Genomic DNA, 18878 nt, shown 5'->3' with positions numbered 1-18878 from the left:
GGTAGAAATAAGTGCATAATTGAAAAGAAGTGATGCCATAGCAAACATAAATAGTAAGGGTGGCATCACAGCAATAGTAACGTGCTGACATGTGCAGTCTGCGATAGATAATATCCTCCTTTCCAGCATACAGTAGATCAAATTCAGGAATCAGGGCCAGTAGATGTTGTCCACTTGTTCACTCCTTTGGAACTGCCTTTTAAACCCCAATTTGCTTGCTACTTACAATGGGCTACTAATTTGCTGCAGACAGCTAGGGCTGCTATGTCTGTGGTTATATGGGCCTAAGAAGTCACCTGACAGTTAAGTTCAGCCTGCTTAATTAGCCCATGTGAGGCACATTAAACAGATGGTTTTTCTACACAGGGTGTTTCCTGCCTAGGTGTGAAAGCTGAATTTAATCAAGGGGTGATTAGAGACAGGATTCAAATTTGGGATTTACATAGGAATTGTTTCAGTTGCGTATACTAAAATACACACAGCAAGGGTTGATTGAGACAGGATTGATTTGTTGTATGGGTGTTTTTTTCTGTGGACATTTTTCCCCATACACTACCCTTGTCTTATTTTTTGTCTTAGTGCCTTTTCTGTTTAATATATATAAAAAATATGTAAATATATACAAATATATATAGGGAGGTAATGTGAGTAACAGCTTCACATACTTGCCACTATTGGAGGCAGAATACAGGGTTTGATGAAAATTTGTTCTGACTTAGTACTGCACTTTTAATGTTCTTTTGGTATATTTTAAATAGAGTTACAAAATTATACATACTATTGGAATAAATGTGTAGTGCAAGTACAATGTGCAACCTTGTAAGCTGCATTTGTAAAGTTCCCACTGAAGCAGGAAACATTGTACATGCTACAGCCTCCAATGTCATAGTTGATGTTTTTAACAAAATATTAATTAAGCTATTTTTGGCCTCAATTACTGCATAATCATATTTGTATTATTTTATCTGTTTGTCACAGTTAAAATAGTTGCATACTGTACCTCAAAAATTACCAATTTAAAATGTGATTAATTTATGTTTATCAACTTGTATGTGTTTTCTAGACTCCACATACTATGCTGACTGGAGAAGGTGCTAATAGATTTGCTGAAAAGTTGGGTATTGCAAGAATCCCAACCAAAGAATTAGTAACAGAACATGCCATTCAAGAGTGGGAAAAATACCATAAATATAAGCAAAGTGTCACAAATCTTTTCAACACAGAAAAGTAAGTATTATTTACAAAGATTATACACAATATATATATACCTAATTGCATCATTCTCCTCTTCTAGACTTCAGGACATTCAGCCATTCTATATTTCCTGGAAAGATTTGCCCATTTACTACAGACTTTTGTTGTGTGTGACATCTTCTTTTGTCGCTACTTTGTACAGTAGTGCCAGACACGGTTCTCGCTGTGATCATTATGTGCTCCTCTTTCTTCCCACTTTCCTCCTAGGCCATTTAGACCGCAGTTGCTTTATTGCACTGGTGTCCAAAGCTCCAAATTATGACCTGATTAACAAATGGTTAAACAAATTCATTTTTTTCATGTTTTAGTGGTTATTTTTCACTACAATAATACTATGTTGTAAAATATAGTGCTAACTAGAAATGCTATACAGTACAGTTGTGTCAATTAGAAACATCAATATATGTGTATGAACATGTAATCTATATTTTATATTTGTTTCAGTAATTGAGTATTAAAACAGGTGAATAATAAATGTACCTTTCGTAGGTAACACATGAGGTTTATCATATCAGAGAACTTAATCTAGAAACACAATCTACTGTACAAATGCTTCAGAGAGGGCAAACAAGAAGTGACACTGTATTGTATTAAAAGCAGAAATGTATAATAATGAATGTATATTGATCCCTATTCAGAGCACTTATTTATGAAGACCCATAAGTCTGGATACATCCAGCTCCAGTAAAGGAAAATTGCGATATTATCATCCCAAAAAATTAGTATTTTTATAGTGTAATATATAACAAGGCTCCTTACCAGGCAGACCATGAGCTCCAGAGAATCCAGGGAACACACAGTAAGGAAGAGGCAGCACACTTGGTAATAGTAAAAAAGTTGTATTCAAAAGCAGGCACAATCACCGACGTTTCGGTCCTAGGAACAGGACCTTTATCAAGGGAGCGCTCCCTTGATAAAGGTCCTGTTCCTAGGCCCGAAACGTTGGTGATTGTGCCTGCTTTTGAATACAACTTTTTTACTATTACCAAGTGTGTTGCCTCTTCCTTACTGTGTGTTCCCTGGATTCTCTGGAGCTCATGGTCTGCCTGGTAAGGAGCCTTGTTATATATTTTCTTATGGGACTAGCACCTACTTACATTTGTATTTGTGTGCCATCTGTTCTCTTATATAGTGTAATAAATTAACATTGCACAGCTAAAAATAGCAAATGTTTTATTGGTTCGTTACAAATATCGGATTTGTCATAATACTGCATTTTTAGGTGTTATCTTGCCATACATCCGGTTCTGATATATATTGGAAAGTGATTAATGGAAGAGATACTGCACTTTTTTATCCCCTACTCCATGCTGGGGTTATCCATCTCTTGCCTATCTATATAATGGGCAATATATTGGCCATTAAATACATACTGTAGGCAAGATAAGATAAAGCAGCATAGAGAAGGTTATATAATATATCTTAAATACATTACAGTAAATATGAGCCCCTCAGTGGCCCAGGTGATCAACTGGTATATTGGGTACTACTGTATATAGTGCTTGGGTCTCTACTAAAATAATTTTTTCTCTCTTCAAAATCTGGGTGGATCAAATCTATTGTTGGATTAGGATGTATCTGATTGAATTCTTTAGTGATCAATCCAACTTCAAATTTCTGTGGGCTTTTTTTTAATTTATTTTTTATCTTGTTCTTTGAGCATTTTGTAGTGATGTGTGTTGTATTTACATTGGAGGACAAAGTAGCATATTGAATTGTAGAGTGTATCTAGTTTGCTAAGGTGAGTTTAGGGTGCTGTACCATTTACTATGTCTACATAGGCTATATAATTGGTATTAGCATCTGCAGTGCAATGCACTTTCTGACCAGCTAGCTTAAGGAAGATGTGTTCCTATAAAGTACCAGCAAACAATGTATAGCAAAGGAGCACAGCAACAAAAAATAGGTGGCAACTCCAGAATAAAAATAAAAGGTATTTAATTAATCAGCTTCTGCTCACAGAAAATGAAAGAAATAAACACACCAACGCATTTCGTCCCGTGGGACTTTGTCAAGGTGTAACAGGTATAAAGTACACCTAGTTTGGCATACGTTTTGATGTCAGAGTATCAATATGCAACCCAAATGTTAAATGGGAGTCAAACCATATGCCCATAAATTTAAAACTAGTGACAGGGGCTAGGGTGGTATTAGAGTTGATTCTGATATGTAGCTCTGTCATTGGTAGCTTTAGAAATGTAGCCTTAGTCCCAAATACCATTGTTACAATCTTGTCAGTGTTTAAATCCAGTTTTTTAGTGTCAAAAAAATCAGATTTAAGTGCGTGTCCAAGGTCGTATGGAAATAACACATTCCTCAAAATATTCACTGCAGTCTCTCCCAACACTTGTCTGCACACAACTTCCTCTCTCATCCCACAAATCCCTCTGCCATTCCATGAACAGACCCTAAATAAAGTGTACAGGGGGTCAATTGTGCTAGCTAACAAGTGTGGAATAATAGTATGGTCAGATGAGCTCACCATTTGGTGGACCTCTAGTAAACTACATATTGACTTAAAGATTGTCACTACAGTCTAACTACATATTCAAACAAAAACGAAACTGCGTACAAGCTCTACGTGGTCCGGCTGCAAATGCACAGTGGCACTGTTGAAAACGTGTATGGAGCTGACACCAGATGATGGGGTATTATATCGTAGTGCAGTTGTGGTATAACCAATTAATTAGGGAGGGCAGGAGGGGAACAACAAGGGGACCGTAAATAGTGAAATGAAATCACAAAGTCCCCATAGCCCCGGCGAGCCCGGTGTGGAGTAGCCTTACTCACGATTAAACACCGTCCTGTGTACCTTCTCAGCTGCTTCCCCGTGACGCTGCCAGAAAGAGTGCGTCTCCCGTATGGCTTCCGGTGGTGTAATAAGATCCTCACAGACGGCAGTGGAAGAAAATGGATCAAGAAAACAGCTGCTCCAGGAAAAAAGGTAGGGAACTCACCAGCAATGGAGGATTAAAAGCACATTTATTGAACTACATAAAAAAAAAACAGTACAAACTACTCTCCCACGCGTTTCACGCCAATGTGGCGCTTTCTCAAGGAGCGCCACAGTGGGTGTGAAACGCGTGGGAGAGTAGTTTGCACTGTTTGTTTCTTTGTTTTTTATGTAGTTCAATAAATTCGTTTTTAATCCTCCATTGCTGGTGAGTTCCCTACCTTTTTTCCTGGAGCAGCTGTTTTCTTGATCCATTTTCTTCCACTAACTACATATTCACTTAAAGATTTTCACTTTAAGATGCTATGCTAAACCCTGCTATGCTTCCCTTGACTGCTTATCTCCTCCTGCAACCTTCCTGGTAGGCCTAACCAATCACCCTGGGCCAAGTAACCCCATTCATCCACTCCATCTACCCCAATAAACCAGGTACTGTGGTTTAACCCCTTCATTGCCTTAGCAGCTATCCACTAAGGTAATGAAGCAGTTTTAATGTTAATTTTAATAACAGATTATTGAAGCAGGAAGTCTTCTGAGCTGAACCATTTTAATTTAAGCCTCTGGAACCCCTTGCTTCCCGAGATAGGGGTCCAGGTATGGGGTGCCGGTATCCCTGCCATGTTTAAATCTCCCATATAACGTGACTGGAACATTTAAACGAACCGGAGATATCAGATCCCCATAACGGGGACTGTAACTCGTAAAGCAGGTGGTTCCTGAGGCTGAAATGAATGTAATTCAGCACAGGAGACTTCAATACTCTGTTATTAAAATGTACATAAAAACTGCGTGATCGCCTGTAAGAGTTGTGCAGGGAGATGCAGCACTTTCCGTGCAGCTCTTCAAGGCTGAAATTTAAGCGAACACAAGTAGTGCGATTAGTATTTAAAAAAAAAACACAAAGTACTATAGTGTGATGTTGTATTGTTTTACCGCACTTTAAAATAAAATCATAATATTTTTTTTAGATAATACCGTTTTGATACACATTTCTTATAGTACGTTAAGAAAATGCAAACCTGCTTATTATTGCACTGAACTTATCGAAGTTTAGGGAATACGCCCCGAAGTATGTACAGCTTAGAAAAGAAGATAGCAGGGAGAGAGGGAATATGATTAAGGCCGCGCTTATAGTGCTGGCGACAGCGACGCGACCGATGTCGTCGCCACCAGCGAAAGTTGCAATTTGATTTTTAGCGACGTCGCTGGCGACAAGGCCAGTGACGTCACTAAAGGGGGTGGACCACACAATTTGATTGGTTTAGAGACAGTCACATGTGGCGACTGTCACTAAAAAATCAAATTTACCCGACTTCCACATTTTTGGTCACAACGTCGCTCCGTCGCCATCGCATTTACTATAAGCGCTTGCAACGGAGTCAATTGATTTGTTTCGGAGTGACATCGCCGTCGCAGGGCGCTATAAGGGCACTATAAGCACAGCCTAATTCTTTCAGATTTCAGAGAAAGAGAAGTGCTAGAACAAAGAGGTCCTGCTCTGACGTAGGAGGGTGGCAAGCTAAGAAGAAATGTGAGGAAGTACTTCTTTACAGAAAGGGTGACGGGCTCGTGGACTAGCCTCCCAACAGAGGACGAGTTAAAAAACGATTGGGATGGACATAAGGCTATCATAAATATGAAAGAAAGTTAAGGATTATCTGCCTTCATATTCTATGCTTCCATGCTTTTTTTTTTTTGCTGTTTGAATGGAAACTCAACAATCCACAGTACATGGACCTTTAAATTCAAATGCAGTGCAACTCCGTATTCCCGCAGCCATGCTATGACAATAAAACTTGGCAGAAAAACCTCTCTATGAAAGGAATCGTTTTCCTTCTTGAAAGTGTGGCAACCACATATTGTACTGCCACAAGGTCAGAGACAAGTGTAACCATGTTTAAGGGGAAAAGTGTCAATCTGTTTGCAGCCCTGCAATTACTATGGTATGTAGAAAAGGTCAAACAAAAGAAATGTTTACTTAATCCTGTCCGATTTTCTGCCTATGTTCAGATGCAACTATTTTATATAGAATTACAATAAAATTGAAATAGCAAGTTCAATAGCAACTGCTTTCATTTTTGGATTAAAATCCATAATATTGTAACCTGTATTTTCCGTTAGGCAGAATTCAAAGGGCAATCTCCATAACAATTACCTTTCTTAGTCACTGAAACTTCTTAGTCGTACTGTATAATTTTATGAGATAAACCTTGAAACATAAATGCATAGTTTCTTGGGTTACAGTATCCATGCCAAGAAGCTTCCAGCTAACATGCTCTCCTTCGATTGTATAAGTTCCTATTCACTTTGTAAATAATGGGTACTATTGTGTATATATATATTCTGGAGAAGAAATGCACTATGGGGGTTATACATTCAAATGTGATAGTGCTGATCGTGGTACAAACGCCCAGATAATCCTATTAAAATCAATGGAATTTTCTTTGAGATTGTGTCACGATTGACATTATTCAGATTAATGAATAACGCCCTATTTTTCATAGTGAAATTGCTAGATTCTGGAATGCCTGGAATAATACTTGAAGAACAAGAACAACTACTGATTCTTTTTGTTATGGAAGTCAATTTCATGCTTAGCTCTGTTTAAAATCCAAGAGCATACTGTATACTTCAACAACTGAATTATTTGGTTAAGCTATACATCTATTATAAACTGCCTTTTAGTTTCTAAAGTGGAGAAATTTGCAATGAAGTCCATTTATTTCAGATTCTATTATTCATTTGGTGTTCAGAGCAGTAACAGAGAAAGTAAAATGATCTGTGTATGGCTTGATAAAAACAGCAATCTTCCAGGAGAAAGTATAACATTCTTCATCACCATCAGTGGACATAACAGAACCTGTTTTCATGGGTTTATGTAGTCATTTTGTAAATTGCCTGTAGTAAAATACTGTAACTGAGTTTCTTATTACTGTATGTTGGGGGTAATTGATCTTAGATAAGGATTGGTTAAACATCTATTTCAATGTACACCTTTTTTGTGAATTTTGCTCCGAATATATGTATGCTATTTACAAAAAATGCCGTTTTGTAAATGTAAATATTAAAAACATTATTTCAACATTTTTAAGAATGGATCTGGACACATATACTGTATCTAAGTGTAGCACTGCTTCTTCCCCCAGCCCCCCACCCCCAGCCCCCCACCCCCACCCCACCGGGAGATTTGCTCTGGCTACAGGTCTGTGTGGTGATAGATACCTGTTTGGTTCAGGAGAGGCTGAGCTTTTGCGATGTTGTGGGGAAACAAAACAGGCTTTAGGCAGTTTCAGGCAGTAGTTCTTCTTAAGGTGCTGCGCCTACAGTCACAGTCCCTCATGTGACAGTCCTCTGAACATACCTCTTCCCAATAGACTGTAGACCCAGGCAGGGGTATATAAAATGGGATCCTTTATTGAGACAGCCACTGTAGTTCTTATTACAACGGATGCATGATGTTACTAGCAGGAACCAGGTCATAGGATGGCCCTATGCCACGCTGGTAGGCTGGAGGCCCGGCCATGTGCCGCAATTCTTCCCCAGCCCATAATGGGGCTGGAGGCATAGGTCTCTATACCCTGAAGGGTGAACCTGGACTTGCTTCCTCCCTTCATTTCACGTTATCCGCTTCGTAAGCGTAGAGTCGACGTGGGGAGCTTGAAGATCTCACCTCAAACATACCTTGCCTCATCAGCTGTTGGGAATCCTCTGGCATTCACTCTAGTCGAGCGCCTTGGACCAGAAGTGATGCGACGGGAGAGAGTTCCAAGCAGAGGAGGGGGTGAGAGCCCAACAAGCCACACTCGCTTTTACTATATGCCTGTATTTTATGTTGACATTTTCACGACACAAGTACCCTGAGGGACATCCACATCTGAAAGGAAGATCTACCCTGAAAACATCTTTGCCACTGCAAAGATGCCTTTATTTGTTGAAAAAATGTGAGTTTAAAATCTAAAGACTCCTCCAGCACAGAAAATCAACATAATCCATGTTATTACACTATATTATCCATTTTCTTTTTCACATATTGCGCTCCCCTATTGTCCACCAATATCAAAGAGGAGCACAAGGGGGGTCACAAGCCCACATAATTAACCTGTTACTGCCTGCAGCTATCAGGGACTTACATAATAGGGGGAAAGACAGGTAGAAAGAGACATACCCTATTACATATATATACATATATATATATATATATTTATGTCTAAAGGAGTGCTACTGAGCGTGGCAAATGTATACAACAAAAGACAGGGGTGCCCAATGCTACATCCAATTGACAAAACATATATGGTAATAAGAATAAAGTTAAATACTTCAATACTAATATTTTCTTGGTTATTTAGTTAAACCCTTTGGCCAAAGCATCATAAGCCTGCATATCAACGTCAAGGTATAACCAAATTTACAGACCCCAACACTACACTGTGAACATTTCCTTTTACCTCTGTATGAGGGGAAACAACCATAGTACAGTAGACCCTGTTCATACAGCAAAATGAGAAAACCTTGATGTGGTATAAATATATATACTTTTCACGTTTATTGTAACCGCCAAGGGCATCACCACCTTTCACCTGGGGGAAAAAATCTCTCAATTGAATATTAAATTAATATTACTTGGATCTGCTGATTAACTAGAAGTGGGATGAGTGAGCTTAAACTAAGGAGCAGGGGCCAAAGACCTCCCAAACAATTTACAATTAGACATACTGTACACAATCTTAGCCTCAAAACCCAGACCCACAATATTATGTATTAATTTCTGTCAATTGTTGTGCTACTGGGATTGTGACCTCAAACATACAGCAATAAACTAAGAAGCCCCAATGCACATCCAATACATTATTTAATTAATTACTGTATGTTTTTCTCTCTTTTTTCCCCCCATAAGAATGGGTCATCTCTCTAGTCACGCCAAAGAAATCCACCTATAAATATACAGTAAAGCCAGGTAAAAGTACAGAAAAATACAGAAAACAAAGAGTTACTATAGGTACGTTTACAGTATATACAAGCACAAAAGTATTTCTATAAGGATTTTGAGTTGAAGACTAAGGGATATTCTAGGCTTAATGGGTTCAGGACACTACAACCATGAGGATTGTGTGAAAGCTGGATATAATGATAAATATAATCTACAATAACTAATACAAAGAACAACTCTTGCTCGGCCAAAAATTGAGTTTTGTGATAATGGATAATGGTGCATGCAGGATAATTGGTAATCAAAAACAGGAAAGAACAAGCTCTGCAGTATTGCACTCGTAATATGAGCATTTTGTGAAATAGAAAGGAATAATAAACTTAACTAACAAATTAATATATACAACTGTAGCGCACTTTCCCCTACCCCCTGGCAGATGTGTGGCTATGGTGTGTGAATGCGGTGAAATACCTGCTGGTGCCCAGGAGTTCTGAGCCTCCTCTGCTGGGAATCTGGGGTGCACCTGAGTGATCCCTCCACCTGTACGGGATTCTATTGTGTAGAATGACACCGTACAGGACACATAAGAAATACACACGTGATATAACGGAACAGTTTTACTGTGCAGAGGAATATAATATACAGCCTACCCACCAGGCCACGCACAACCATACCTTCCCACTGGAGTCACTGTCCCCACAGTACCTAGGGACCCTTGGGCACCCAACCAATGTAGTGTCCACAAAGACAATGCCCCACCCAATGTGTGGTACAGCGCTGCCCACTATAGTGTTTGATGGTGCACTTGCACAGTTGGGTACCTGCCAGGTGTATCCCCACCCGGGGCCCGTAGATGCTGTAAATGGGATCTATGGATCCAAAATGGTCTTCTGCGAAGCCTCTGCCTCTACATTGGGTGGGTCCCATGTTGAGTGTACCACCATACAATGTCTCTTTCAATAGAGGTGGTCCGGTCCTGGACAACAGGCCGCAGTCACCAGGCTGCATCTCACTGTGTCCCTGACACTAATGTTGCTAAGCAGGGCAGTGTCCCTATCTGAGGGGCAAGTCCCTACTGCAGCCACAAGCTATGTGGAAGTCGGGCCCTAGCTGGGGCCTAACAGGGGGTATCTGGCCTAGTACAGGTGCCACAGACACCTGCACATACCTCTTACCCTGTCCTTGTCCCAGCTCCGACTGGCATGGTCTCCTTTACACGCCAAATGTATCTCATTCTGTGCAGGGGAATCGGGCAGCCCTATTGGCTTAGCTGCAACACCTGGCCGGTAGTCCATTTGCATTCTGGGGGCTGTAGTTCCCTTGCGGAGTATCTGCTAGCCCTATAGGCTGTTGTGCACCACGTGGTCCTGTCTCCTAGGGCTCATGGGAACTGTTGTCCCCGCTTAAAGCCTCCTCTATTGGCCGCCGCTTAGCACGCTTACACTGTGCATGCGCAAGCCTCGCGCATGCGGGATCAGACACAAAATGGCGGCATCCTTAAAAGGGAGTCACTGGGAGCCTCCTGCGACTCGCTCACCATCCTGACGGTCCGTGCTGCCTGCAACCTCCCCGCACCCGCCGGACACTTCAGCGCGAATGTGTTGACATGTTTTGCAAATGTCTAAATTTTGTGTCTCGGTGTTCAAAATGTTTTGCCAATTTCACAATCTTTTCCCCACTTTTTGCCCAGATTTAGAATAAGGTACAGTTCTGTAACGTGACATGAATTTAGGGTCAAGTTAATTGCACATTGTCTTTGAATGCTTGGTGAACATTGCACATGTCTAATTTTCAAACATTGATTAGAATAAGATTGTGATGTTTTTATTTTTGTTTAACAAATAATAAAAAGAAGTATAAAGTGTAAAGAAAAAATAATAGAAAGACATTTCCGTGAATATAAATGGATTGAGAGAAAAACATACCTTAAAAACAAATGCATAATCCCTTTTTTATGCATTCTGCTTGATTACATTTAGGTTTATTGAGGCAGTTACCAAAAAATATGCACTGATCTTTTATGTACATTCCGCTTCTTAACATTCACGTTTATTGAGCCATTTTACAAAGCATTGTATTAAAAAACTCTTTTAAATGTAATTGAGAGAAGTTACCGGTCTTGCCTTACTACAGGGAAAACATAGCTCCTAGATACTAGATACTTTGCGTAACATGTGTACATTAGTATGTCTTCATAGTTCAAAAGTGCAAGAATTCAGAATGAGAGTCCAATTAATGAACGTGACCACGCGGCGTCATTTGATGCCGGGTTACCATGGCGACGCGTCGCTGGAAGGGAAGTGTGTTATATAGACCTCGCGCGGTCCCCCGGTATTCAATTAAAGAGCAAATTGTATATAGACATAACCTCATCTAAGTGTGTTGTGATATGCATATTTCAAAATAATATGGCCTTGGTAAATATTTGTATTATTATATAATTGTAAATGAACGTTACCCTTGCCCAGATAATCCACTGCGTAAATTTATGTTGCTTACAGTATTTTCACACACAAGGAAATATGTATCATAATTATGCCGAAACAAGTGACTCAAAGTATTTTTATTTTATACATGTACAGATGTAGCCAGCTAGACTGTATCTGGCACCGGGGCAAGCTGCGAGAAACCGGCTTCCCCGGCGCCAGAGGATTGATGGTGCAGGGGGTACACTGCGGAATCATGGACCGCAGCAGCACTGTCGCAGCAGACGTCATCTCTAGAGCTGCGTCTTTTTGCTTTTTGAATCGAAGCTCCGGAGACAGTGAGATGTGTTAGATTTGCATTTGAAAACATATGCAACTTTGCCGTGCAAAAATTACATGAATTGTGTCGACAACTGCTTGACTTTAGGTTTATTTTTCAGTCTAAGAAAAAAAAAGATCCTAAAACAAGTGTTGTGTAGTGCATTATAAGATAATAAAGTCCCTTTATTTTCTCAAAACTAGAGATACATGAATTTGTCCTACGGTGTGCGAATCAAATCCATTTGTCCACAGCATAAAAAAAAGCATAGAGTATTTCTACATTTTTATGCACATTTTGTTAAGATTCACCCATATTCACAAGTTTTTTTGACAAACTTTGGTTTCAAGGTATTAAAAAAGAAACATATGGGGTTTGGTGACGTTTCATGTCTCTGTGACTTTCACCAACCAGGAATGTCCAAAGTGTGCCAAGTTAACAATTTAACCTATCTGTACTGTATGTACAACCAAAAAACCTTTTGCTCTTTGTTTTTCTCCTAATCTTACACTTGTTTTTTGGGGGGGTTAATCTTCCATATTCCTTGCACACTGCTGTACAGTATCTGAATAATAGTTAGAGTTGGTATTTTTTGAATCACTATGAAGTAAATGATGATATTCAACAGTCTATTCTCTTGTGATCGTTCTATCACATTTACCATCTGCATTCCCCCCCAAGGTTATACCACTGGTGCTTAAAGTCCTTTAATTTAGTTGCCATATTCTCTTCACCTCACACGCCTCTTAACGTATTGGCAACTTAAAGTATCTGCGTGTCACAATTACAGTGCAGCCCATTCCATATTTACAAAGTGCAGTAATATTAAGAGACATTGTAGATCGTTTAATAGCAGTGATTTTGCAGTGTGTGCTTTATGCAAACTACGTACCTGTTGTTTTAATAAGTCTAGGTTTTGGAGTATGTAAACGAGTGTGTCACTAAAAGTTCACTGCTCACTTACTCTACACCAGTAATAATTCTCTACATTTCTAACCTTGATGTGCTTTACAGACTTCCTGCTGCTTTCATTTTATGGCTTTTCAAAAATATAGCAAAAAAGACACAACAAATACAGCTTTTTCAATTACAATATGTAAAAAAAAAAACATATTAACATATTAAGAAATAGTAGAATACATAAATAGCCTCCAATTTTTTTTTAACCCTTTCAGTGCCTGGTGTCCGGTGGCCTCTGGTCTGGTGACACCTGGCACGTCTGCTTCATGTGATTCCTCCTAGATTGATCACATTACATGGCTGGTCTCAGGATACAGGAAATGTAAGTGGAGGGATCACCCCTTAGAAAATAAGTAAATGCCATGACTTACCTGGTAGATCATAAGGGGACAATAATTTAAGGGCCTCTCACTAGAGCACATCAAAAAACAAATCTACACATTGTAATGTGAAAAAGCACATTAAACATTTTTGAATATTCACATATACATATTTTTAATGTTAATGAATAAACGCATTAAGTAAAACACATCACACCTTTAAATCATAACCAGAACCTTAGTTTTTAAAACATCTGCATATATGAGAAATCGGATGCTAAGGCAGTCTTCCAACCAAACATGATATCTATCTAGCCAAAGCACAAATGTAGAGCAACATACAGTAATTACAGCAATTCAGAATGGAAGTATGAAACTGCAGCAGGATTAATGCAGCAGGATTAATTACAAGCAGACACCTTTATTAACATATAAAAACATTTACACAAAATGTGCCTGTCTTTATTACCATTTAATTTTGCTGTTCTAATGTTGGTGCATTGTACGGAGATTCTGTTTGGATCTCTAGTCTTCTTTATAAAGATACACAGAGAGCAGATCACATCTGTAAAGTACATCAGTCATCTTTTGGCTTGACCTCAGAGCCTGTGATGCTGCTCCCCCAGCCCCTTCCTTCGAGACTGTCACGGGAGACTCCTGTGGTGGGTAGGATCTCGGTGGCTGGAACAGCACGAGTGTAGTAGGGGTCACAAGCAGGGGTCCGAGGCAGGCGGCAGGTAGCGAAGTCAGGTAACAAGCAGGGGTCCGAGGCAGGCGGCAGGTAGCGAAGTCAGGAAACAAGCAGAGGTCCGAGGCAGGCGGCTGGTAGCGAAGTCAGGAAACAAGCAGAGGTCCGAGGCAGGCGGCAGGTAGCGAATTCAGGTAACAAGCAGAGGTCGGCAACGAGGATACTGGAACAGGACAGGGGAGCAAGGACAGGTCTGGGGGCAGGGACTGAGAAAAGGAACAAACAGGGACAAGCCAGATTACCAGCAAGGGCTTTTACTGTGAACAGACTTCTATAATACAGGTACAGAAACAGATCAGGAATCAGAAGCATGTGCATTAGGATTCTGACTTCAAGCAAAGGCAAAAGCAACAGACAGGAAGCAAGCTATAAAGGACAGAGACAGGAGCAACAAGAAGACAGACAGACAGAGGAACCCAGAGCCAACAGAAGGCAGCAGCACACCCAGTGGTCAAGGAAGCTATGGCTAGGCAGGAGGTCTAGGCGACCCTGACATTACTCCCCCCTCTCGACAGCGTTCTCCGGATGATCCACCAGGCTCTTCCCGGAGGCCTTGATGAAAAGTGGACTCAAGGTGACCCACCTCTGGTGGTTTGTCAGCGGGCAGAGAGTACTCCACAGGTACAGACTGAAAAAGTCCATCAGAAAGCCGACAGAGGAATTAAATTCTCTCTCGGAACAGTTGAATGTCAGGATGCATCAACCCAAACGCCAGAGAATCTGTGAGCAGTAAGCTTGACTTTGCAGAGTAGGTCACAGGCTCAGCAGAGGACGCATCAGATATTCATAGATAAACGGAAGAACGTGCGCTTGTCTTCACAGCGGGAGCAGAGGAGCCAGTAGATCCTCCTGACAACCCTCCAGGTTTAGCAGGGTGTCCCTGATGGAAGGCCAACTCACGATGGCCTTCGGACAACACTCCATGTTTTGCAGGAACATAGGAATCAGCAACAACTCCGGACAACCCTCCAGGCTCTTCAGGGACATCTTGATGGAAGGCCAACTTAATGTGTACGTCAAGTGCTGATGGGAAATCTGTGAGTGGTGCATTTATCCTCATCACAAGAGTGTTGGCATCAGCATCAAGAACATTAAGCATAGCAAGGAACTTCACCAGGGATCCGTCTAACATCATAGCAGGGGCATCGGGAACAGATACATCAGGCTCTTCACATGTGGCAGAGGGGACATATTCACTTTCCGTGGTCTCTTTTTGTGACCAATATATCTCTTTTAGTTTTGGAATCTGGAACTTCCCAATGGATACGTTCAACTCCATTGCAGAGGCATGGACATCAGGAATGTGGGCATCAAGGACGGCTGCAGCCTTTTGACATGAGTCATTGGGGTCACAGAGTTCGCTCTCCATGGTCTCCTCTTGCGACTGCCGTTTCGTGGCATCACCCAATGAAAAACCAGCTATTCGAGTTTTCAGCTCTTCCTCCAGCGAGGCTCTGGTTATGCTCAGTGTGGCCTTCAGCTCCTCATGCTGTTCTTTGGGGACACACTGTGTACTCAAATAATCTTGCAGAATCTTTATTTTGTAGGCAGTCTGGAAACTTTCTTCCTGCAGAACTCGCTGCTTTTCTTCAGCATTCACCCATTTCTCCTTGGTGTCCTGCAGATGTGTACGCAGTTCTCGCAGCTGACTCTGCAGCATATTTTCTGCTTGTGTGCGCCGCTCCAAGGAGACACGTTCTTCTTGCAGCACTCTCTCTGCATTCTGCAGTGCTGTCTGCACATCTAACTTTTCCTGGGCTAACTGTTTCTTCTCCTCTCCTAATTTATGGAGTTTCTTATCTCCTTCACTGACTTGGACATAGAGATTCTTGCACTCTTGGGTTACAGTTTCAAAACTGATATTTAACCCTTCGAAGATTTCTCTCAATGAACATAGTTCTGTGTTGAAGTGGCAACTCTTATCCTTAGAGGCTTCCAGCTCTGTAGTAAGCCTGTGAACCTCTTTCTGAGATGCTTCCAGTGCTGCGTCAACTTGAACCATGAAAGTCTGGTACTGAGCAGAATCAGCGTAGGCCTTCTCCATCTTACTTGACAAGATCAACCTGTCATTCTTCAACTGATATTTTTCTTTTTCCCAGTCACCCTCTGCTTTTTCCAGCGCTAATTGCATCCTTCACTTTTCTTCTATCAATAGTCTCTTCTCCTCTTCTGATTCATGGAGTTTTTTATCTCCTTCACTGGCTTGGACAGAGAAGTTCTTACTCATTTGGTTTATAATTTCAAACCTACTATTTAACTCTTCGGAGGCGTCTCTCATAGAATGTATCTCTGTTTTCAAGTAGCATCTCTCCTCCCGAACGACTTCCATCTTTTTTTTGAAGTAGCAAACCTCCTCCTGGGAGACTTTAAGCTCTGTATTAAGCCTGTCAATTTCCTTCATAGAGATTTCCAGTAATTCGTTACTTTTAGAAGCGAGGCGCCGATTCTCAGCAGCATCAGTATATGCCTTCTCCAGCTCAGCTGAAATGCCATCCAGGTCACTCTCCAACTGCTCTTTTTCTTTCTCCTGGAGAACACACTTAGCAATTGCTGAGGATAGACAGTTTTGTAGTGAAGAATTAGCTTCTTGCTCCTTATCTAAACGTCCATAAAGACAATCAATCGCTTTCTGTGCAGCTTGAAGAGTCTGAGTAGGGGCATCTTTCTTCTCTTCCACTATTCTTGGAATACGTCTGTGAGTTGCCTTAAGCTGCAGCATATCTCTTTCATCAAATGCAGACTGTGAGGTTAAATTTTCATTCTTAATTCCTTCTGCAACTTCCACAGTAATGCCTCCCTTCTTTTTCTTCTTCTTCCTTGCTTTGAGAAGTTCTGAAGAATCAGTGGTACTGTGTTCACATTTACTGCTCAAGACTGTTTGAGTGGGAGCCATAATTTCAGACATGGGGAAACCACACTTCCCAAGAAACCAGTAAAGAGGAAATGTGTTTTTTAAACAGAAGCATTAGAATGAACAAAAGGAATATTAGACACAGAGAGACACAAGATAGGAGAGCTGACCTTTTGAGACTTTAGCATCAGTCACAGAGATTTATAAATGCAAGGAAAAAACATAGACAGAGAAACCTGTAGTTATATCTGAAACTTTAGAAATCAGGCGTAGGGATATCATACAGACAGAGAGAACCTGCAGTTACATCTAAATCTTTAGGCATCAGGCGTAGGGATATCATATAGACAAAGAAAACCTGCAGTTGAATCTGAGACTTTAGATATCAGGCATAGAAATATCATAGACAGCAGGAAACTAATACAGAGAAAACTTGTAGTTAGATCTGAAACTTTTGACATCGGACATAGGAATATCAGACAGAGAACCCTGCAGTCAAATCTGAAACCTTTGATATCAGGCGTAGGGATATCATATGTTGCAGAGAAACAAACTTTAGGGGAACTTGCAGGTAAACCTGAAACCTTAGAACCAATCATAGGAAGAACTACAGATTGCAAGAAAAAATCACAGTATGCAGTAACAAAATAATGGAAGCACTCTTGTCTTTTGAAATGGGAACCCTGTGAACAGCAGTGGTCCAACCAGGGATGCAGAGACAAGCCTTGTCCAGGAAATGAAAAGTCAGAGTCTAAAAAGGTGGCAACAGGTACTGCAAGGGTTAACCCAGGCACTGCACAAAAAGAAAAATCTCAAAGAAAGCTGCAATAGTCTCTGCAGCAACAGTTCTAGTCTTAGCAAAAATGTTTTTTCGTTATGAACGCAATACTTCTTGCAGAACACTTAGCAGAAAAAAAAAACCTTTCAAGATCCCAATTTGGATTTCCAAAAAAGAAACGAAAGTACTTATCTTCAACCATGCGGATGTGGTCTGCTGCAGCAGGCAGGAAAGGGTGCAGGCAGAAGAAGAATCTGTTCCAGCGAGATCCAGAAGTGGCCTTTGCTTTCTGTCACGGGAGACTCCTGTGGCGGGTAGGATCTCGGTGGCTGGAACAGCACGAGCGTAGTAGGGGTCACAAGCAGGGGTCCGAGGCAGGCGGCAGGTAGCGAAGTCAGGTAACAAGCAGGGGTCTGAGGCAGGCGGCAGGTAGCGAAGTCAGGAAACAAGCAGAGGTCCGAGGCAGGCGGCAGGTAGCGAAGTCAGGAAACAAGCAGAGGTCCGAGGCAGGCGGCAGGTAGCGAATTCAGGTAATAAGCAGAGGTCGGCAACAAGGAGACTGGAACAGGACAGGGGAGCAAGGACAGGTCTGGGGGCAGGGACTGAGAACAGAATCAAACAGGGACAAGCCAGATTACCAGCAAGGGTTTTTACTGTGAACAGACTTCTATAATACAGGTACAGGTACAGAAACAGATCAGGAATCAGAAGCATGTGCATTAGGAGTCTGACTTCAAGCAAAGGCAAAAGCAACAGACAGGAAGCAAGCTATAAAGGACAGAGACAGGAGCAACAAGAAGACAGACAGACAGACAGAGGAACCCAGAGCCAACAGCAGGCAGCAGCACACCCAGTGGACAAGGAAGCTATGGCTAGGCAGGAGGTCTAGGCGACCCTGACAGATACATACACACAAATAAAGCATTCACACAAAGGTCTGGAGGTACAATGGCCACAGCTTTTATTAAAATACAATAAAATGGGAGTGCTAACCCTGCCAGAGTGCACCACCCACTGGTAAAGCCATGGCCCACAAACCCTTCAAGCCAAGCACCAGTGGCAGCCCCTCAGCTGACTAATCATCAGCTATGGGAAGGGTCCAGGTACCCAAAGCCCAAGGAGCTCTGCCCACTTGCCACTCCATGCCACCAGGCATTACCATACTACTGAGCCCCGTCTGGCAAGGTTACCCTACACTTACCCGCCAACCAACACCGTGACAGAGGCGGCAGCACATCCCAACAGACATCTCAATATAGTCATATTTTCAATCTTTTATCTCTCTATCTCCCTCTCCCCCTCTCCCTCTCCATCTCCCTCTCCATGTATGTATGTATGTTGT

At 41.3% G+C, this 18878-nt stretch overlaps 1 protein-coding gene across 1 annotated transcript in view; it reads left to right on the top strand.

Annotated features, from left to right (window-relative positions):
- LOC142493679 (isoaspartyl peptidase/L-asparaginase-like) overlaps positions 1-18878 on the top strand; it is a 222716-nt gene that overhangs the window by 70793 nt on the left and 133045 nt on the right. Inside the window, exon 4 of the mRNA XM_075598110.1 lies at positions 1064-1227. Coding sequence (XP_075454225.1) covers positions 1064-1227 — 164 coding nt within the window. The remainder of the gene's footprint in view (positions 1-1063; positions 1228-18878) is intronic.

Source organism: Ascaphus truei, chromosome 4, assembly GCF_040206685.1.
Source record: "Ascaphus truei isolate aAscTru1 chromosome 4, aAscTru1.hap1, whole genome shotgun sequence".
Lineage (NCBI taxonomy): Eukaryota > Metazoa > Chordata > Amphibia > Anura > Ascaphidae > Ascaphus > Ascaphus truei.
The sequence above is the reverse complement of the archived record's forward strand: the minus strand, read 5'-3'. Positions and strand labels throughout refer to the sequence as shown.